Here is a 20,853-nt window from a genome sequence, read left to right on the forward strand (position 1 = left end):
TTCTAAAGACAAAGAGAGCCACGTGAGTAAAACAATCACTCAAGAGAAAGATATAGAAATCTGAAGATATACTTTTACCATATGTTACCCAATTTTTAATGATGAAAAACAATATTTAATGCAAACATAATTGAGGTGTAAGTTTTCTATTGAGAAAAATATGAAATTTTGAATTATATAAGGAATAATTAATAATTAATATGTTCTCAATGATTTTTTGGACGCAAATAAACAGTCACTTTTGAATGGGAGGAGCGAGAAGAAGAATTTCAGGACAAGGATTTATAATATAATTGAATATATCTTCAATTATGCAATTACATTTTTCGTGTGGTAAACACCAAGAGAGATATTAAATAAATAAAGGGATATTAATTGAAAGTGAGAGTTTTTCCTTGAAGCAAAATGAATACTCAAAATGTTTCGAAAGCGCTTCACAAATTTTGTTTCTCAATAGATGGCGCAACAAGACATAATGGCGAAATCTTATCCCGTATGCCCAACCTTCAACTATACGGTGATGCTTTTCAAATTCACTCTATTCCTGCATTTCTCGTGTTTCATATTCTGCAATTATTTTCCGAATGATTTTTTTCATAATGTACAGCACACAAAATACAGGATTTACTCGAGTCCTACGCGTTACATCGATATGGACGAGTAATCTGACGCTTCATGCAGAGACGTCTGTGCCCTAAGTATATGGTTGAAAAGTAGAGGGTTGATCAGTCGGGTTACCTTGATTCTTGGAGAGCGTACGCAGAAAGAGTGGCTGTGCGTTTTGGTGAAATTAGCAGTTAAAAAGTGCTCCTACGGGCAGCATCAGGTGATTATTCTTGAGTCTGCATGCTAAACTAGGGTCTAAACGTGAAATAAACGTGCCAGCTTAGTGGGAAAAGAAGTTTGAGCGGTGGAAAATATCAGCTAATTTTTGGGCAGAGAGAGAGCTTGTGGCACAGAAATGGCGTTCAAAGTACACAATGATGGAACATTTTCGGGCACTTCCGGCGCTGGGCCCCACAGCAAAGTATCGGCTATTGCTTTTGTGGGGCGTGACAGTGATTTTTCGCGAGGAAAATTGTATTTTCCAGCGGGTTAACCTCATTTTCCCATAACCTCACACAATCTTTCATTTTTGCCGTACCAAGTTGACCGCCATAGTGAAAAGTTGAGTCGCTCTCATCTCTCTCAGAGAGCATCTCTCTCTCCCGTGAGATTCGCTCAAAAGAGGCTTTGTTTCTTGTGTTTTGGGAGTATTTCCGGCCCGAAAATTCTGTCTGGAGCAGAAGTATGTAGAATACTGGTGTTATAGGTAGTTTTTTCGTGGGGAGAATGATTTGTCTGATCCGGGAAGGTCTTGGCGTTGGAGGAAGTGTCGATAAGGCAGATCGCATAATGTTTGATTTACATTCCAGGCTCTCTTGGCCAGGAAGTATTCATCCGCCAATGCCATGGATGAGGAGGAAACCTACCAGATCGAGTGGATTCAGAGCGATGGGGACGACGGGGAGGTCCTGGATGATGGTGACATAATCCAGGAGGTACCCGAGGATGACGGTGTGGATATGGATCCGGGAACACTCAATGAAGATGACATAATTGAAGAAGTGGACGACGATGAGTACATTGCTGCGATGTCGGATCATCTTCAGCATGATTCCGCCGGGAATCTCGTGTACATGTCACAGGACGGATCGAGCATGGGCAACATCATTGAGGAGCACGTGCAGGAGGCCGAAGTGGAGGAGTACACAGAGCAGCAGCAGTTTGATGGGCAGGTGTGCGAGGAAGTTGTCATTGACGAGAGCGGCGTGCCGGACGACAAGATGGAGATTCTGATTGACAACAACGGAAGTGTCGTCCAGGACGGTGGGCAAGTGGACGAGGAAATTGTACCGCTGCCGCCGCAAGATGAATACACAACATCACGGCCGTATCCGTGTGACTTCTGCAGTCGCCGCTTTAGGAAGAAAGCCAACCTCATGAATCACATGGTGGCCCATCAGACGGACAGGCCTCATGTGTGCAACCTCTGTGGCGCTCGGTACATCCGCCGCTGTGACCTGCACAATCACTTCAAGATCCACGCTTACGCACCAACAGACCACGATCTCGGTGGCACAGAGTTCCTCGCCGGTCACAACGACGAGGAGGAAGATGACGAGGAGCAGGACAAGAAGCCCTTCGTGGAGTACTCCACAATGTCGGTGAGTCCGCGGAAGAAGGTGCAACAGGCATCGCCGCGTAAGAGGACGCTGAAGGTGGGCAACAATGCTCGTGAAATGCCCAAATACGACTATGTGGATGAGGACATGAAGCTGGTGTGTGACTCAACACAGCCGGCTCAGCATGAGGAGATTTATCCGATGGTTGAGCAATTTCCAGTAACGGATCCAAAGAAACCATTTGTTTGTCAACACTGTGGAGTGTCCTTTGCCCGTGAGAAGGCTTTGGCCTCACACGCTAGGATGCACGGCGGGGATTCACCCTACGAATGCGAGACATGCGGTGAGTTGAGCACGAACTACCTCTGAAAGATGTGATGTTCAATTTGTAATGTGTGACTTTTCCCCTTTCAGGCGAGATGTTTTGGGATCCAATTCGCTTGCGAGAGCATCAGATGACGCACAGAATGGATCAAGGTAGCACTTCTGAGTATGATGTTGTGGCGAATGACGAGGAGACAGAGTCAGATTCCGGCGAGGGTGAGGAGAAGTTTGGGGATTTCTACTGTGACGTGTGCGGAATGTGTTTCCATCGTCATGCCCTGCTGAAGCGCCACGCAAGGGCACATGTGAAGAAGGAATTGGTGGATAATGACATCTCCAGGCACTGCTGCAATGTGTGTGGAGAGACTTTTGCAGAGGCGCTGGATTTGTTGGCTCATGCTGAAGTGCACGCACGCTTTCAGCCCTTCAAGTGTATGCTTTGTGGCGAGACATTCCTGGATGAGACGACCATCAAGGAGCACATTGACACGACTCACGCTGACGAGTTGACAATACACTCGTGCCGATTGTGTGGCAAGGTGTGTCGTGACAGTCGATCACTGATGAAGCACGCGTGGGATCACTCCAGGGAGAAGACACATTCCTGCTCCAAATGTGCCAAGACGTTTCACAACAAGGCGCGCTTGAAGCGCCACATGATGTCGCATCGCAACAAGTCCGTCACGTGTGACGTGTGTGGCGAGAAGTTCCCGGATGGTCGGAGTCTCATGAACCACCGTCACTCGCACACAAATGTGTCAGGGCGACAGTTTCCGTGTCGGGAGTGCGGCAAGACGTTCGGGTCGCGCAGCTCGCAGCAGATCCACATTCGCATCCACACTGGAGAGCGTCCGTACGGATGTAAATACTGCTGGAAGGCGTTTGCCGATGGTGGGACTCTGCGGAAGCACGAGCGTATTCACACTGGGGAGAAGCCGTACGCGTGTTCCGTGTGCCCCAGGGCGTTCAATCAGCGAGTCGTCTTGCGGGAACACATTAGATCACATCACTCAGCTCCGGATTCACAGCGCGGCACCACAATCACTCCATACTACTGCGAGGTGTGCTCTGAGATGTTCGCCCTGCCGACGGAGCTCATTCAGCATCTCATCCAGCACAGTGATATGAACACACTGGCCAAGAGACAGCCACCGGTGAGTTGAAATCTGCTCGAAAGTTCTTTTACAGCTGTGATGCTAATCTTCTTTTTGTCTTGCAGACGGGTCCGCGGAAGTACAAACGACGCCGCAAGTTGAAACCCCATGAATTGGAACGACTTCGCGCGCAGCGCTCTAAGAACTCTGATGTGGATTTGTCAGAGGACGATCCCATGCAATCAGAGGTGGGAATGCAGGAGAGATATCAAGCGTCACCGGTGGTGGCACAGGGCAATTCTGCCGGCAATCGCCAAGGTGGAACACCTGCTCGTCGTTCAAGGAACACTTTCAATGTTGATTCATTGGAAGATCGTCAAATGCTGCGCTCGTCGGAAGACTTTGAGACGTCCGTGGCGAAATTCGACCTGAATAAGGGTGCGAATACGCGCAAGAGGAACCTCGTGGCCGCGTCTCTGTCCGCTGCGGCTGTAGCTATGCCAGGACAATCGCGTCCAAAGATGATTAGGACGCAGAAGACACGCGTTGCCGTGGAGGATGGCAAGAGGCGGACGCGCACACTCATCACACGCACAGCACCAACGGATTTGGGCTCTTCAGCTGGATCAGCGAATCAGGCAAATATGACTGCTCGTCAGAAACAGACGCGAGCAAGGATTAAGAATGTAAACTATCACTATCAGACTGATAGGATGATGAGTCCGGCGACATTCTCGGATGTGAATGAACAGATCACGCAGGATGTGATGAGTGTTAAGCAGGAGCCGGTGGAAATGACGGCAACGGCCACTGTTCTTGAGCATGACGGCAGTGGCTTGTCGAAGAGAACGTACAATAAGTACAGCATGGATATTGTCAACGATCTTGAGGCAATTCTCAGGTCTCCCATCAAACAGTCACCCTCTTCTGGGAGCCAGAGAGAGATGAATCAGGTGAGAAAGGCAATTTTGATTGGTGTTGAATGGTTGTGTGAATTAATTTTCTTTTCTCCAGGTGTCTCCGAGTGAGCCAAGTGCCAAGGGAGCGAGTGCTGCTGGTAGTAAGAGCAGAAGACAACTTTCGACTCCGGGAAAGAAGCGGCTGCAGGCTGAACTGACTGCCGTATCGGTGTTGCCCGTTTTCTCCAATGCCAACCTCACGAAGCGTCAGCTGGCTCTCGCGGCGAAGAAGAGCGCCAAGGGAACCAGTGACAAGGATGTGTTGCTGATAGCGAAGGAGGAGAAGGACAATGAAGTGATCACGGGCGATATTGATGATACGGGCGTGATGAAGAGCAACGCTAAGGAGTTCAAGTGCGAAATGTGTTCATCCATGTTCTTCACGCAGGATGATCTCTTCACTCACGTGGCAATTCACATTTAAGTGTGAGGATTAGGCAGACCACGAGCATCACTCTGAGAAACTTTGGTACATTAATGGAAGGATTCAGCAGAGGGATCTCTTTTAATTTAGAAACAAAAGTAGGATACTTAAATAATTTGCCATTTAAATTTGTATCTTTTTTTATCTCATTTCTTCTCGTTAGATTTCTAAGCAAGCAAAAATTGTTTCAATTTCACGAAAACTTCGTAGAATTTCGACACAATCATTGTGTTTGAAAATTTTAATAATGTTTATATGATTCAGCCATAAAATATAATCCTATTTTATTACAATACATTTAATGCGCGACATTAATTGAGGAAACATAAAGGATTGTCTTATCTATTCATATTTTATTATTATTAATGACATTGCTATTGTATGCTAATTGGCAGATAAAATGTTAAACAAATGTAGCGGATATGAAAAATAAATTGTACTACGTTTGGTCGTAGTTCTGAATATTGCAAGATTTACTAAAATTCACAACTTTACTTAAATTGCCACCCCATCATAGAAGTTTATTCACAACCTGTTTTTTAAAATTTCCCACCAAAATTAGGGTTGTGTCTGAGATGTTCGATTTTTCACCGACTGAAGTCTTTGGGTTCCCAATCACCAGAGGCGCTGCCGTCGCATCGCTGCAATTTTTCATCGATTCGGCACCATGGCGGCTGCAAGGAGTACACGTTCCCATGAAAATCCCTCGAATACCATCAGTTACGTGCAGTGCGATGGATTGGTGAGTAAATGTGCAATATTTGTGATCCCAAGAAAGTGTTGGATGTAAAATTTATCTGGCACTGTGGGTGGAAATGAGTAAAAATTGCAGTGTTTTGGTTCCACGTTTCATGTAGGTTATGGGGCGCTATCAGTATTGCTAATTTTCCATCTCTTCTCCGCAGGCGGTGATGAAAATGGTGAAGCACTGCCACGAGGAGTCCATGAGCAACATGGAGGTGGCTCAGGGCGCCCTCCTCGGTCTGGTAGTTGATCAAGTGCTGGAAATCACCAATTGCTTCCCTTTCTCCAACAATGAAGACAATATGGATGAGGATGACTATCAAGTCACGATGATGCGTCGCCTCCGGCGCGTCAACGTGGACTACTTCCATGTGGGCTGGTACCAGAGTGCCGACGTGGGGAATTTCCTCTCGCTGCCGATGCTCGAGTCGCAGTATCACTACCAAACAAGTATTGAGGAGTCCGTCGTGGTGATTTATGACACCCAGAAGTCCGCTCGTGGCTTTCTCACGCTCAAGGCGTACAGATTGACGCCGCAAGCGATTGCCATGTACAAGGACGAGAACTTCACCCCAGAGGCTCTGCGGGCGCTGAAGATCAGCTACGAGAATCTCTTCACGGAGGTGCCGCTGGTCATTCGCAACTCTCCACTGACCAACATTATGATGATGGAGCTCACCGAGCTGGTGCCCGAGGAGGACGGCACGCACTTCCTTGACCTGGGCACGGCTTCGGTGCTGGAGAACCACCTGCGTTGCCTCATGGATCGCGTGGACGAGCTCAACCAGGAGGCGACCAAGTTCAACAAGCATCTGCAGCAGGTGAATCGCCAGGACCAGGAGCGGCATCGTGTACTGACGAAGCACGCGCAGGAGAATGCTGCTCGCATCGCGAAGGGAGAGCCGCCACTGCCCGAGGAGGACATCAACAAGATGTTTAGGCCAATAACGGTGCCGCCGCGACTAAATCCCATGATTGTGTCCGGCCAGATTAACACCTATGCGCAGCATATCTCGCAGTTCTGCTCGCAATCGCTGGCCAAGCTGTACATGACTCAGGCCCTGCAGACCGCCAAGGAGAGCAAGCAAAACTGATGAAGATTAAAATAGATGGATCTTTTCTCAAAAGTACTACGTAAGTTGTCTTTTATTAATTTCACCATGAAATCCCTTTTGGAATCGTACATTTGACTGGATGACTTTACTGTTTGGGGGCTTTCGTTCTGAAGATTCAAGAGACAGTGCTGTGTATGGTATTGTGTGGGATGTGTCGATTATATTGCACTTAAATGTAATACGTCCAAAAAGGAGACACCTAACAAAATACCTTGCACTACCATTTACGAGGACACTTCCGGGAAGGGTGAGTTGAACATTCTCTAGACATCTCTATTTTCTTTTGATTCTCTTTCACGAATTATTTTACAAATAATCTACGGAATTTGAAAATTCCTTCCCAAAATATCCTCGGCAAACAATTGGACTAGATAGGATTTTATATTATAAAACTATTCACAGAGATCATCTACTACACTATTCTGTGAACTCAATAAATTTAACATCATTACAATTTTCCCTTTTATATAGAACTGAAATGACAAAATAGAAATGGAAAATAAAAAATAAGGAATGAAACTTAACATTATGGCTTTATGACTAGAAGAATTATACATTTATGGCACTCCTAGAACTCCACGGGAATATCATTCTAAAATATTCTTAAGTCATTAAACACTACAAGATTACTATTTCTACGATTTACCCAAAAAAAATGACTAGACATTGATTACGAAAATATTTCACAATTTCTTGTCTTTATACGATTTCTTAGAAAAAACACAGGGGAGAGAAAACAAACACCAAAGCCAGAGTGTGACTGTTTCGTTTCTTGTCTTTTGTGCAGCGGTTTTTCCATTGTTACCACAGATTATTTCTTCCTTTGTCCTTTTACTTTATCTAAATATTGTAAAAATTATTAAGATTCTCTTATGGTTAAGTTTTGTTCATGGATTTCTTTCTTTTCATATTATTATCAAGTGACTAGAAAATATGTTTATGCTAAATAATTTTGGTTAGTTTATGCAATTATTCGCAAAAAGTGTTGTGTTGGAATGTCCTTAAATCATGTACATGTCGAAGTTGTCGACAGGCATGAGGGGAGCCGTGGAATCGCAGAGATTCTCTTCGAGATATTTGGCTATTCGCGGTGGTAGATTCAGCTGGGGGATGTCGTCGCGCTTCTTCACCCTCTTCACGATGGCAGCACGGCAGCGATCCTGCAGATTCACGAAGTCGCGACGACACTCAGACAGAAACATCTCCGTTTTGGCCGCCGTGGAGCACACAATCGGGTACAGAGGCTCATTCACCTACAAGCATTCCCGAGATGTGATGGTGAGTCAAAGAGGGAGAGGGAGAGAGAGAGAGCTTCCAGATTGACGCCTTACCTCGTTGAGACCTCGGAAGGCCACTCCAAGACATCCTCCGTCCTTGTAATACGTCAATGTCCCGGCGATTCCGTCGAACAGCAGACCCACAGTCGTGCTCTGATTCTCCTTGAACTTCTTGGTGTAGTGCAAGGCGACGCCGTTGTGCCAGAGAAGTCCTTTGTGCGATAATCCCCATCCGTTCTTGTCCTCGCCCAGGAGATTTATGAAGCTATTCACGTGCAGGCGCGCATGTTTTGTCCCAATCCCGAACATCATGCTGAAAAACAAGGAGTTTTGTGAGTGAAAAGTGAGTCAAATGGATCAAATGTCAGAGCGAGGAGTGTGATGACAAATTACCTCGTGCCGAAGACCCTTTGGGAGAGCTTCAGCTCCCAATAGTAGCGTCCATTGTTGAGGATTCTCGTTCCCCTGATGCCCGCCGTTCCCTTGCTCCAGTTGGGATGGAAGTGCACCACTCGATTTCCCGGGCCGCTCAGCCACACTTCTGGCGACCTATCGCGCCGATTCCATGTCCACAGATCCTGGCAGCCGTGCTTGAGTGGCGTTTCGCCCTCCCTTCGCGCCTCCTCTTTATTCTCCATGTTTTCCATTCTGCGTGACTCCTCAGCCGTGAGTCATCTCCCATCCACGCTCTCTGCCACGGAGTGCCTGTCTACTTGGCCCTTATCTTGCGTGCCTGCTTCCTCAAGCGAATCTGCTCGCACAGCCGAGCTCGCTCCTCCTGCACCAGCCTATTGTACGCTGCACTGCCGCCCCAGCCACTCGACACGGCCGATCGATACGTGCGGCATTTATTTTTGGCCGACGGAAGGAGGAAGATGTTCTTGGGCCTGAACAGCCGCTCGTACAGATTGAGGACGAGGTCTTGCAGGTAAAGACAGATGGACCGGAAGAAGATGAGCAGCAGCAGGATACTCATTAACCACCGGGCGAATTGTGCGGAGCCGTAATGTGATCAGAGGCGAGAGGGATTTCCTTCAAGGGTTAAAGTGAGGGTGGTTTTTCTTTTCAGCCTTCCACAAAGGGTGGGGGTGGCACTCATTCAGACTTCACCACGACTTTTTCACCCCTCGGATCGCCAACGAGGAGGAATTTCACTGTGCAGACACTCTTGGCCCCTCGCACAAGAGATTTGACCACTTCTCGACACAAGCACAACACTGAGAACTTGGAAAAGTGAGGATTTTCCACATTCCGTGATTTTTCAACCCCTACTCCACATCAAGTGAATTTTTCGCCATCTTCAGGGTGAAACGCCGATTACGCAGATATTGCTCGAGGTTTGAGAGATTCTCAAGTCAACCATTGCCAAAATGTAGAGGCGAATGAAACAGAAAACGACACCCTTTTTACCGTTCAAAATTATACAGTTTATGGAGTAAAAGAATTATAATTAGAGATTGTAATTTTTCGTGAATCTCCAAACTCTTTTGAACCTTTTGACTAGTAAATAATAAATTTTTCTGGTTCTTATTCACTGCGTTCAATCCATTCAATCGCTATATCTGTGACCTTGTGTTGGAATATTTCACCCTCGGACAGCAGCGCCACTCGCGGTGGACACTCTTGTTCGCCCTATTTCGCCGTAATACACACACTTTGCGTGAGAAAGAAAAAAAAGTTGTGTCGCGAGATTAATCATTGTCAATAATTGCGTCGCTTTTTCCGAGGCTTGCAATTGCAATGGATTGCAGTGGGGTGACTCAATAGAGAGACACGATGGCGTCAGTGTTGGGCGAGGAAGAGTCGCGGTTCTTCCCACTGCGCAGTGGGAAGGATGTTGTGGAGCTTTTTCGACGCCAGCTGGAACGCACAGCTCCCGACCTCACGATGCTGTCAATTGTCACGGGCATCATTGAGAACACACTGACCCGCGGCGTGGAGGTGGCCGGTGTGACGGCGTCACCGGGCAGCGTGGAGGAGCTCAGCAATTTCCCCGTGATCCCCATTGAGGCCGTGGAGCTGTTATATAAGAAGTTTAGGACCATTCTCGCCACTGTGGAGGGCAAATCCACCGGTCGGGCGTCTCGCCGGGAGTACGCGACGCGCGAAGTGATCAAGAGGGTGTCGGATGTCATATGGAACTCCCTGATCAGGAGCTCCTACAAGGACCGCGCACACCTGCAGAGCCTGTACAGCTATCTGGCACACAACAAGCTGGATTGCTTCGGGGTGGCCTTCGCCGTGGTGGCAGGATGTCAGATGCTGGGCTACTCCGATGTTCACCTGGCCATTTCCGAGGACCACGCGTGGGTGGTGTTCGGACGCACTCAGGACGAGACGATTGAAGTGACATGGCATGGGAAAGGCTTCGAGGACAAACGCGGGCAACCCGTGTCCGCGGGAGTGGAATCGCAATCCTGGCTCTATCTCTGCGGCCACCCGGTAGTGTGCACGCGCCACATGGAAGTGGTGGCTCTGGTGTTGGCCATAAATCCCTCCCTCAGCATCACAAGTGCATGCCTGGAAGTGACTGAGCTGCAGCAGCAACTTCTGTGGCTCCTGTACGACATGGGCCACATGGAGAAGTACCCGATGGGTCTGGGTAGTCTCGGGGAGTTGGAGGAGATGTGCCAGACGGACAAGCGGCCCGCCAGTGAGGAGCTATACGAGGAGTCCGTGAGATCTGCCCGTACGCACTACAAGAACTACCACGTGTATCCCTACACATATCAGGGAGGCTACTACTACCGCAAGAATCTCTACAAGAACGCCTTTGCGTCGTGGGCCAACGCTGGGGATGTCATCAGGATGTGAGTAGACTTTCCCAAGCATTTTCTCATTGTGTCATTCACACGTTAAATATTCAAATGACTTCGCTCTTATTCGGGGTCACGTCGCAATTGCAGAGGGTTTTCACACCACTGATGGGGAGAATCCTTTGCAATGTTTTCAAAAGGGACTTGTTGTTTACAGAGAAAAAATCAATAACTTTGATGACTAATTTATTCTGTGCCTTTTTGACCTAATTTTGCATAAATTTCACACAGGTACATTTATTCCCGTGACGATGAGGAGATTTATAAGGAGTTGCTGGACATTGCCAATGAGCAGATTCCTCTGGTAATGAAGACAGAGAGTTCAGGACATTCGGCACACAGTATTTTGCGGGATCCTCAGTGTTTTGCCAATCTCTTGAGGTATAACGCAACGTTGCATGGATTTTCCAAGAAAACACAGAGATTAACATGTTTCTTGTGCAATTGCAGGTTCTACGATGGCATTTGCCAGTGGGAAGAGGGCAGTTTAACACCGATTCTTCATATTGGCTGGGCAAAACCGCTGGTGAATACCATTTCCAAGTTTGACTACGACATTCGGTCTCAGGTGACCATAAATTGTGCCAGTGACGACGACGATGTGCAGTCATCGCTTTCCATAGTCAATCGCAAAGAGGCTACCAAGCATCACACGTACGAGGAGAGTGTGGAGGAGAAGCGGCGACGGGATGGGATGAACAACAACATAGTAATCCATGGGAAGGAGGATAAGAGTGCGGGAGATGGTGTGAAGGGTTGCAAGGAAAATGGGAGTGAGGATGTGGCGAAGTTGCCGCCGACGCTGGAGGCTCTCACCGCTGCTTGCGGTGAGAAGATTCTCAATCCTGACTTTCTGCTGCAGGGCGGTGGACAGCCATTCACGGAGACACAGCAGACGCCACCCGAAGGTGGGCAGAAGAGTGTTTCCGAGGCGAAAATTGAGGAGACCAAGGCGCCGAAGGAGGAAGCCAAGCAGGAGAAAGATGAGAGCAAGAGTGACAAGGAGGAGGCCAAACAAGAGGCTGAGGTGAAACCCTCAAGTGATCCCGCGAAGGGTGATGGACCAAAATTCGAGCCCAAGGATGACGAGGAGGAGTTGCGACCCAAGAGGCCCGTGATAACACTCTACAGCCACAAGATGAAGGGATTGAAGGATCTCCTGCTGGCGGAGAAGCTCAACACCCACGCCATTTCACTGCAGGTCACGGCACAGAGCCAGGTGGGTGGCAAGAAGGTGAGGAGCGGCGTCTTGTCCTCTGGTGGCCAGGGCGGAAGCAATTTCCTGCACTCTGTGTCACTCGGAGGATCGAGTTGCGACAGTGATCTTGGCGGAAGCTCGCGCCCCAAGAGATCGAGACGTGAGTAGACAACTCTATTTTCCCTTTTAAAAGGCTTTAAGTTTGTATCAACACAGAAAAGGTGGTTTTGGCGAGACTCTTTGCGATCAAGAGTGATTTATATATTTTCCTACTACTTCTCTATTAAAATTCCTGTGCAATAGTGCCATAAAGATTGTGTTGAATGGACCATACAAAAGTGGGAAAAATTATTATTTTTTTTTCTAAATTTTTGACATTCACTGCTATATGAAGAGTATTATACGTTGAGATATGCGGAATTCGGGTCACAGAGAGTCTCGCCGGCGAAGAGTAATCAGAAAGGCTTTTTCAATTGAGAAGAGAAGACAAATGAAAGGAGCAAATCAAAAGTATTTGTAGGATGTTTTTTTTGCAAATATTATTTTTCTTACATGATTTCCCAAGGAGATCAGTAAAAATATTGTTTTAAACAATACAACTATATACTTCCTAGAATTGCCTAAATATTTTCTAGAATTATACGTTTTTTTTTTTTTAATTTTATTGCATTATTATGTCATATTGTCTCCCTTTTATTTATTTATCTGTTATTCTTTTTATCCTATTATTTACCTCGATGTTTTAAACATTGCTACAAGCCTGTATACTGAGTAAATAAAATGCAAATAGAATGGATTTGTAGTAAGAGATGAAAATGATGATTATGAAGAAATTGTTATAAAAGATAAATGTTTGGTTTCTGTTGAATGAGAGCTGATAAAAGATGGGGCGAGGGAAAATGAATAATTGTTATAAAGGAAAAGTGGTGAAGAAATTGTTGAAAAAATTTTATTCGTTTTTTGTTTATTTGTTGCATTTATCCAAGATTCAAGAGAACTTAAAGAAAAAACAACACCTTTAATTGAATGAAGAAAACAATACCGCAAAACACGTTAAAAGGATTAAGTGGAGGAAAATTGCGTGTGAGAAAAGTACAAATTCCGTGGTTTCTTGTGTCTGTCGAGAAAAAAAAATGCCAACAAGAACCATTAGAAACTTAAAAGAAAAATATTGTTTAACTTATTCAAAAAAAAAAATGGAACATGAACGATGATAATATGGAAAAAAAGCTTTTACTTTCTTGGAGGAAATTGAGAATTTTTCTAATGAAATTAAAGCATTAAATAAATGGTCTACGCAGTGGACGGTAAAAAATTTTTGAAACAAATTTGCAAAGACGTGAGTGGACAAAAAGAAATCAAAAGGGGTGCTAAAGAATTTTTTGCTGATATTAAGAAGGTGAAAATCAATTCAAAAAAAACCTTACAAGAGCAAAGTACACGTCTATAAAGAACAGGAAAAATATATATTTTGAGAAATAAGAGTAAAAAGAATCAAATTGAGGGTTCAAAATATGGAAAAGAGACAAATGCAAAATTTTTAAGGAAAAAAAACACTTTTCTATCGAGCAATTGTATACCTAAACTCTTTAGTGGAGGACTTAATGCCGCACTTTAAAAAATCTTGCTTTTTCATCATCTTGAGATATTTTTTCCTTCACATTTCTTATATAAAACATTCTCAACCTATGCATGCGTCTGACATGTTCTTAAGAAGAACTGGGCGCAATTGAGGTGCTTTAATGTCTGCAAACCTATACTTTCTCACGTAGTTTCTTGTAAGACAATAATTGAATTTAATAGCTTATAGTTTTCCTAAATATCAGTCATAGTTTTTTTTTGTTGCAATTATCATATTAATGAAGCGCTTCTTAGTATTTTAGCGAGGAACATAATTTAAAGTAATGTAATAGGTCTTTTTTTAATTGATAGCTTTTTTTCTATTTATATTTTATTAATTCTTTCAAATTACTGTGACATTCATGCAAATGATATGATAACTTAGAGCTTCTATATTTTCTGCACTGCAAGCATTATTAGTGGATAGATTTATTTTTTGAGAGAAGGAAAAAGTGAAAATATTCCCTAAGAATTGTTATTTATTTTCTAAGTTCTTCCTATTCGCACTGAGCACAGTATTTTTGTCCGTACAACATGTAAAAACTTGTTTTTGTAACACTCTAAAACAGCGACAACGTAAAGTTTTTCTATCTCTTTGTAATCCATGCCTCGGCAGAATTAATAATATATTTAAAAAAAAAATTGAAAATGTGTTGATGAGAGAATATCTCGAAAAAAATTTGTTTGCTATTTTATGTAAAAGGAGATGACAGAAATATTTATGGAGATAAAATATTTAATCATAAAGGCAATGTTATATTAAATTTCAATATTAGTTGATCAGAATTAATGAATAATGAGAAATAGACTCAGTAATACAATGGGATTATTTGAGAAAATGACAAAGAAGCTAAGAAATATATCCGTAAAAGAAGTTACACAGCGTCAATATTTACTGCATATTAAAGAAGAGAGAGAAGAATAATTCTTAGTAGAGGAAAAAAAATATTGTATTCAAAGGTATTTTATCAGTGCATCAAATCTCCTTTTTGAAGATGTATCATCCTATATTAGAAATTTAGAGGCCTGTGATGCAAAAAGAGCAAAATGCAGAATTTAATGTAACCCTCTAGTCTAGAGTCTAGAGAGAAAGAGAGGGAGTAATTGTTTTGGCGATGACTTCTCTTCTACTCCCACTCCACTTCCTGTGTCTCTTCCTTTTCACACACAAGTACAGTAACAAGTTTCTATTCAATTAAAAATAGTGAAAATATGCTTTTAATTCACGTTACAATTAAATGCAAATGAGCAAACAATCCACAAATAAATAGATGAAGAAAAAGTACACAATATTAGTAAGAGAAAAAAAAACTAGAGGACAATTGTAGGCTACAAGAGAAAATAATCTTCTGAAGAAAAATACATGAATTTTCTGTAATTTGATGTTATACAATTAAAAGAAAATGATTATAGATGTCAAATAAAGAAAATATAAGCAATACGATGTGTTTTCATCAACTTAACTTCGCGAAAGCTCGTCTCCGGTGATTCTCTGAAATGAACTTCACACAACGCATGTGTGCAATATATTAAATTTCGTATATTTGCTCTCGAAATTATATACATTCACAGAGACTTGCTCATGTAGGGTCCATCAAGTTCATATCCGAGCTTCCTGTAGTAATTCCTCGTGCCCACGCCCGAGATCACTGATATCTTTGAGCTGCCGTGCTCCTCGCGAGCGATCCTCTCGGCCTCCTCCATCAGCAGCACCCCGAATCCCTGGTGCTGGAATTTGGTGGGATCCCTCGCCTTCACCGGCACCACGCTTCCATACACATGCAGCTCCCGCACAATCGAGCAGTCGCCCACGAGTTCTGGTCTGAAGGTCTCAGCGGAGCACTTCCTCAGGCGCAGCAGGCCAATGAGAATATCCTGATGGGGATCCTCGTACGCCAGGAAAGTCTCCCAACCACCATTGGCCACGTAGTCTCGTCGAATGAGCTCCACTTCGTTGGGGTGAATATTGTTGTGAATCGCCTGAATGCCCACCTCGCGAGTCCTCACATCGCGACAAGCCGTGCCGAGATCCTTCATCCTGGCCAGCGCCAATTCGCGCAGATTTCCATTCTCCACACCAGACGTGACCAGAGGCATGGGGATGTCCCTCTGCACGCGATAGATCCTCGTCCACGGTGGCACCAAGGCCAGAATGGTGGCGATGAGGTCCACCAGAGTGGACGGTGGGTAGGATTTGTACCTCCCCGTCTTCCACAACTCATACAGACCTGTGCCGCGGATCACGAGGGTCGGATAGATTTTGAGGCCGTCCGCCCGGAAGTCGGGATTCTCAAAGAATTCCACAAACTGCTCAATATCCCGCTCGAGATCCATATTCGGCAGATTGGGCATCATGTGCGACACCACCTTGAAACCGGCATCTTTGGACATGTGGAAGCTCTCGCAGACCGCCTTCACAGTGTGCCCTCGATTAGTGTCCTTCGCAATGTCCTCGTAAACGGATTGAACGCCAATCTCCAGCCTAGTGCATCCGTAGTTCAGCATATCGCTGAGGTGTCTCTTCAGACAATAGTCTGGGCGTGTCTCTATGGTTATCCCAATGCACTTCACCTTGGAGCGCTCTGAGAACCGCACAGCTTCAGCCACATTGGCGCTCGCGTGGCCAGACAAGGCATCGTGAAGATTCCTGATGAAGTAGTCACGATAATCCTCAGGAAGACTCATGAATGTCCCGCCCATCACAATGTACTCCACCTTGTCCACAGAGTGGCCGAGTTGCTTCAGCTGCTCCACGCGATTGTACGCCTGAATGAAGGGATCATAGCGCGCCCGGATTGCGCGCATGGACGTCGGCTCGAAACCAGTGTAGCTCTGCGTCGAGTACTCGAAGTCACTGTCCGGACCTCCTGGGCAGTACACGCAAATGTTGCCCGTGAAGTTGATATGAGGACAGCGATGGGGCTTACACATGACAGCCACAACGGCGATTCCACTGGCGGTGCGGATGGGCTTTGCTCGCAATTTCGGCAGCAAAATAGGCTTGGCATCTTCCGGTATCGCCGCTATTATGTCGACTAGACGAGGAGTCTTCTCCAGGCCATATCTGGAGGTTATGCTAGCTTTCAAGGCATTCAGATTCACATCGACACCCTGGTGGTGTGCCCTGAGGAGTGCCTGAATGATCTCCCCAATCACAGTCACTCGTTGCTCCTCCACAGTCATCTTCAACAGAAAGTTCGAGGTTAGAATAGAACTCCGGCCATTTCTCATCCAAAATCTCACTAATTTCAGAATATTCCACGTTTTTCTCACAAACTAGAGCATGCCAAGGGATTTTAGGGTATTTTTCCAATCATCTCACCTGTTCTTCCCCTGTTTTTCTCAATATTTACTTTTTCATGCAGACACAACACACGAGATTTGTCAGACTACTTATGCTTCATTGCATTCCTCCTTTTACAGCTTATGCTTCACAATTTCTGCAAATTTCTGTCGTTTCAATAATAAAATTTATGAAGATGCGAAGGGATGGGAAAGTGTATAAATAAATTATTGCGAAAGCGGGAGTGGCGGGATGACTTCGTGCATCGCATATTTCCACGTCCAGTTCCTCGCCAGAGCCTCAAATTTTGATCTGTCCGTCTCATAAAGTCGTCCCAGGGAAGGTTCCATACAAATCTGGAGAGAAGAAACATCATGTTAACTTGGGGAAGTCAAAGAAGGATCGAGGACAAAACTTACCTCTGTGAATGGATCCGTCAGAAGACTCTGTACTGACAGAAGGATCTTTGAAATGGTGAGCGCGAGTGACCAGTTATGCTGAATGATATCAATGCCAACGTCTCCGTGCCGGGACACATTGGGATGAACGATTTTCGTGAGGAATCTCACTCTGGGCGGAAGCATTGGGTAGGACTGCGGGATGACGATGTAGAGGAAGAACTTTCCTCCCTCGTACGGACTCCCAGGCGGCCCCAGAATGGATCCTTGCCAGTGTGAGAGCTGATTATCCAGTGGCACAGCATCGATGCCATCCGCGGCGCCCGTTTTTAGACACATTATCTCAGATCGCAGTCGCTTCATCTTCATGAGATCAACTAAGCCACGCAATGGCGTCTTCAGGGACATCTGGATGAGGCAGGTGCGACAGAAGCAGGACGCCATGAGAGCGGAGTACATGTCAAACCAATTCGGAATGGTGGCGATCTGCTGAAACAGTGGCCATCTCTCTCGCGTGTACTTCTTCCACATGGTTTCGCCCGTGTGCGTCTGCAGGATTCTCTTCCATTGCTCGCACACCTCGCTGGCGTTCCACAGAGATATGTCGTCCAGATAAGAGAAGATCTTGAGGAGTACTTCCACGGGAAATATCTCAATTCGACTGGAGTTCCTGTCAGCAACACGAGGTGCTGACAAGAGTTCCAAGTATTGATTGAGATTCCTCGGCGGAGTGGGTTTTGGCCTCTCAAAGGCAATTTCCACAGCATTCATCTCCACCTCCTCTGTCTCCTCATCGCCAACATCCTCGTCCCCCACCTCAGGATCATCGTCTTCCTCCTCCTCTTCCTCTTCCACTCTCTCGCTGTGAGTGGAATTTTGTGGCGGTTCGTCATTCCCAGAATCCTCATCGTCCGATAACTGTGTCACTACGACTTCGTCGTCCGTGACAGAGGGAAACAGAAATGCGTGGCACGTTCCGCACACCGGTTGCCCAAAGCAGGGACCGTAGTATCCATTGCAGACCCAGCAGGAGGAGAGATTCTGCGAAACAGCATAAATGACAATTGCTCTTCTGAGGGCTCGAAATGTACTTACAGAAAATGCAAAGTTATCGGAGAAATCCTTCAACTCCTGCACTGTGTCACTGGAATCACTGTCGTAGTCAATTTTCTCATCACCCAAGTTATGTTTGGCATTGTATGTGGCCATTTTCAGAGTGGAATCCTTCACAGGACACGGAACAATTTCTTAGGCCAAAACAACCGAAACACCCCCTGACTCGCCTGATGCCTATCCGGCAATTCAGCGCGCTGACTTACCCGTGACACACGCCGCGGAATGACACTCTCGAATAGTCCGTGGAGTTTATAACCTCAATAATCACTGTACGCGCGGATGCGACAATTTTGCTGATCAATGCAGAAATCTGAATTTGCAGTTAGTCTGATCGTATCTGTATACGTGAAAGATGGAGAAGCTGGTGAACAAGCGGGCGCTGTTTATTAAGAACTTCCCACCGGTTCTCTCTCTGGCCGATAGATCTCATTTGCTACAGAATGTTGGAGCCAAAGATGTTGCCATGATTGGTGGCAATTGTGCACGACTGACTTTCAGCACGGAATCTGAGGCTGAACAAGCTCTTCACCGGCTTCATCAGATGGACCTAATGGGGTATGATGTTCTCTCTATCAATTCCTGCGCAAATTTTTGACAATCATCTTGATATTCCAGGTACAGAATCTGCGTGACTTATGCCAAGGATTGCGGCTTGAAGTACGAGCCGGCCGTGAGTGGTATTCCAGTGTACAAGGAGAAGGAAACGGAGCAGGACAGTCTGGACGAGAGCAAAGACCGCATGGAGAGCTTTATGCAGAGCCTAATGGCCATCAACAAGAATCTTAATTTCCTACAGCCACCTGTATCTTATCTGCGCTACAATTATCCACCACCCACGGTCGACATCATCCGGGCGATTAGCAGGCAATTGAAGGCTGTGCCAATGTTCTACACTCAAGTCCTGCACATCATGAACCGCATGAACCTCGTGCCGCCGTTCTACGAAGTGGGGCCCAGTCAGGAGTTCTGCAATGTCAGCACACAGGTCAACCTGTCGAGCGGTGTTGACAAGACGACACAGTATTCCAACGCCAGAGATCAGCTCGTGGCGACGGACGAGAGTGAGCTGGAGTCAGAAGAGGATGAGAGTGTCAGGACAGTGAGACGTCTGGCAGAGAAGCGCAAACACGTGACAACTGAGCCTGAGCGCTCCAAGAAGATCCGGACTCTGCTCGAGGCCGAGAAGCACAAGAGTCTAATGATAAAGAGTCCGCAAATCGCCAAGCCGGAACCATCGGAAATATTTGAGAATGCCACCCAGATCTTCGCCCTCCCGAAGAAGATAACCCTCAAAGTGCCTGATAAGATCGATGCACAGCCTGAGAAGCCACCGTCCTTGAGCTCTTCTGAATCTTCTAGCAGCTCGTCCTCCTCCTCGGCGTCTAGCCTGTCGATCAGCTCTCAAGAATGCGCCTTCCTAAGCGATAAGGATCTCGAAGCCAATCGCATCCCGCCCGATCAACTTGAAAAATTGCCCGTTTTTGGCCAGTATTCAGCCGGAGTGCCGTCAACTCAGCTCTACGTAAAGAACATTGCCAAAGAGGCCACTCAGGATGATATCTGGCACATCTTCCGGCGCTACTCCAAGCGCAAGGAGGATATTAAGATCGACTGCAAGTTCCAGGGGAAACTCCGCGGCCAGGCATGGATCAAATTCACCTCGGAAACCGACGTGAAAGTCGGCGAACGCCAGGTCGATCGGGCTCTACGTGAGGTTCACGGCTATATACTAAAGAACAAACCTCTGCACGTCTCCTACGCCAGATCTGTCTTCTCTCAGAGCTCAAATAAGACAGAATGATGCTCGGCAGATTGTCTACAGTGCCGTTTTTACCTTTTTTTTCTTTTTTCCCAAATAAATACACAATGAAGTGATTTCCTGTTCTCTATTGATTATATCCAGTATTTACATCCTATAAAAATAGTTGTATTTTCTTGCATATTAGAAAAATTAAAGGATTTAGCCTTGGATTTAGCTATCAGGGTATGTAAGATTTTATAAATATTCTCTTAGCATGATTTTCAGGATATTTTTGTCACTTTTTAAACATCACTAATGAATTGTCTTTCGCATATTTTCCTCCAAATGTGCTGGGATATAATTTTTGCATATGTTCATTTTAGAATAGATTTTCTAAAAAATAGATATATACTTTTTTTTATTCTTTGTGAGATTCATTGTTTCAAAGATTTCTCACTAGACTCTGTTTCGCCTGCACACGTCATCGCTCTCCAAAAAAAAAAGTTTGGGGGAAGAAAGGGGGAATTAAATAAGCTGCATAACAAAAAAAAAAGGAAATTATCACAAAAATTTTCATAT

At 45.5% G+C, this 20,853-nt stretch overlaps 7 protein-coding genes across 8 annotated transcripts; 4 read left to right on the plus strand and 3 right to left on the minus strand.

Moving 5' to 3' along the window:
- Positions 1–729: 729 nt before the first annotated feature.
- Positions 730–5,428, plus strand: LOC132261065 (zinc finger protein 528). Its single transcript, XM_059759589.1, has 5 exons — positions 730–826; positions 1,416–2,508; positions 2,580–3,643; positions 3,709–4,536; positions 4,598–5,428. Exons 2-5 carry the CDS (start codon positions 1,452–1,454, stop codon positions 4,964–4,966), a joined length of 3,318 nt encoding a protein of 1,105 aa, XP_059615572.1. The 5' UTR covers positions 730–826; positions 1,416–1,451; the 3' UTR covers positions 4,967–5,428.
- Positions 5,429–5,590: 162 nt separating this feature from the next.
- Positions 5,591–6,840, plus strand: LOC132260121 (eukaryotic translation initiation factor 3 subunit H). Its single transcript, XM_059758061.1, has 2 exons — positions 5,591–5,708; positions 5,872–6,840. Exons 1-2 carry the CDS (start codon positions 5,634–5,636, stop codon positions 6,802–6,804), a joined length of 1,008 nt encoding a protein of 335 aa, XP_059614044.1. The 5' UTR covers positions 5,591–5,633; the 3' UTR covers positions 6,805–6,840.
- On the minus strand, positions 6,825–8,749 carry LOC132260122 (SPRY domain-containing SOCS box protein 3). The gene is made up of 3 exons (XM_059758062.1): positions 8,496–8,749; positions 8,157–8,415; positions 6,825–8,078 (listed from the first exon to the last, which is right to left on the minus strand). The coding sequence occupies exons 1-3, from the start codon at positions 8,747–8,749 to the stop codon at positions 7,827–7,829; spliced, it is 765 nt and encodes a 254-aa protein (XP_059614045.1). The 3' UTR covers positions 6,825–7,826.
- Positions 8,750–9,737: 988 nt separating this feature from the next.
- LOC132259881 (menin) lies at positions 9,738–15,175 on the plus strand. The gene is made up of 3 exons (XM_059757690.1): positions 9,738–10,912; positions 11,150–11,299; positions 11,369–15,175. The coding sequence occupies exons 1-3, from the start codon at positions 9,879–9,881 to the stop codon at positions 12,282–12,284; spliced, it is 2,100 nt and encodes a 699-aa protein (XP_059613673.1). The 5' UTR covers positions 9,738–9,878; the 3' UTR covers positions 12,285–15,175.
- Positions 15,176–15,237: 62 nt separating this feature from the next.
- Positions 15,238–17,222, minus strand: LOC132260370 (elongator complex protein 3). Of its 2 annotated transcripts, none has more exons than XM_059758431.1 (2): positions 16,980–17,067; positions 15,238–16,919 (listed from the first exon to the last, which is right to left on the minus strand). In XM_059758431.1, exon 2 carries the CDS (start codon positions 16,917–16,919, stop codon positions 15,303–15,305), a length of 1,617 nt encoding a protein of 538 aa, XP_059614414.1. In that variant the 5' UTR covers positions 16,980–17,067; the 3' UTR covers positions 15,238–15,302. The 2 variants fall into 2 exon arrangements, with proteins under 2 accessions (XP_059614414.1, XP_059614413.1); XM_059758430.1 differs by having other exon boundaries at positions 15,239–16,919; positions 17,059–17,222.
- Positions 17,223–17,245: 23 nt separating this feature from the next.
- On the minus strand, positions 17,246–18,707 carry LOC132260371 (uncharacterized). The gene is made up of 3 exons (XM_059758432.1): positions 18,513–18,707; positions 17,439–18,458; positions 17,246–17,375 (listed from the first exon to the last, which is right to left on the minus strand). The coding sequence occupies exons 1-3, from the start codon at positions 18,624–18,626 to the stop codon at positions 17,247–17,249; spliced, it is 1,263 nt and encodes a 420-aa protein (XP_059614415.1). The 5' UTR covers positions 18,627–18,707; the 3' UTR covers position 17,246.
- A 66-nt stretch (positions 18,708–18,773) lies between these two features.
- On the plus strand, positions 18,774–20,354 carry LOC132259968 (RNA-binding region-containing protein 3). The gene is made up of 2 exons (XM_059757839.1): positions 18,774–19,088; positions 19,149–20,354. The coding sequence occupies exons 1-2, from the start codon at positions 18,886–18,888 to the stop codon at positions 20,332–20,334; spliced, it is 1,389 nt and encodes a 462-aa protein (XP_059613822.1). The 5' UTR covers positions 18,774–18,885; the 3' UTR covers positions 20,335–20,354.
- The last annotated feature ends 499 nt before the right edge of the window (positions 20,355–20,853 follow it).

This window comes from Phlebotomus argentipes, unplaced genomic scaffold (genome assembly GCF_947086385.1).
Source record: "Phlebotomus argentipes unplaced genomic scaffold, Phlebotomus argentipes genome assembly scaffold_18, whole genome shotgun sequence".
Classification (NCBI taxonomy): domain Eukaryota; kingdom Metazoa; phylum Arthropoda; class Insecta; order Diptera; family Psychodidae; genus Phlebotomus; species Phlebotomus argentipes.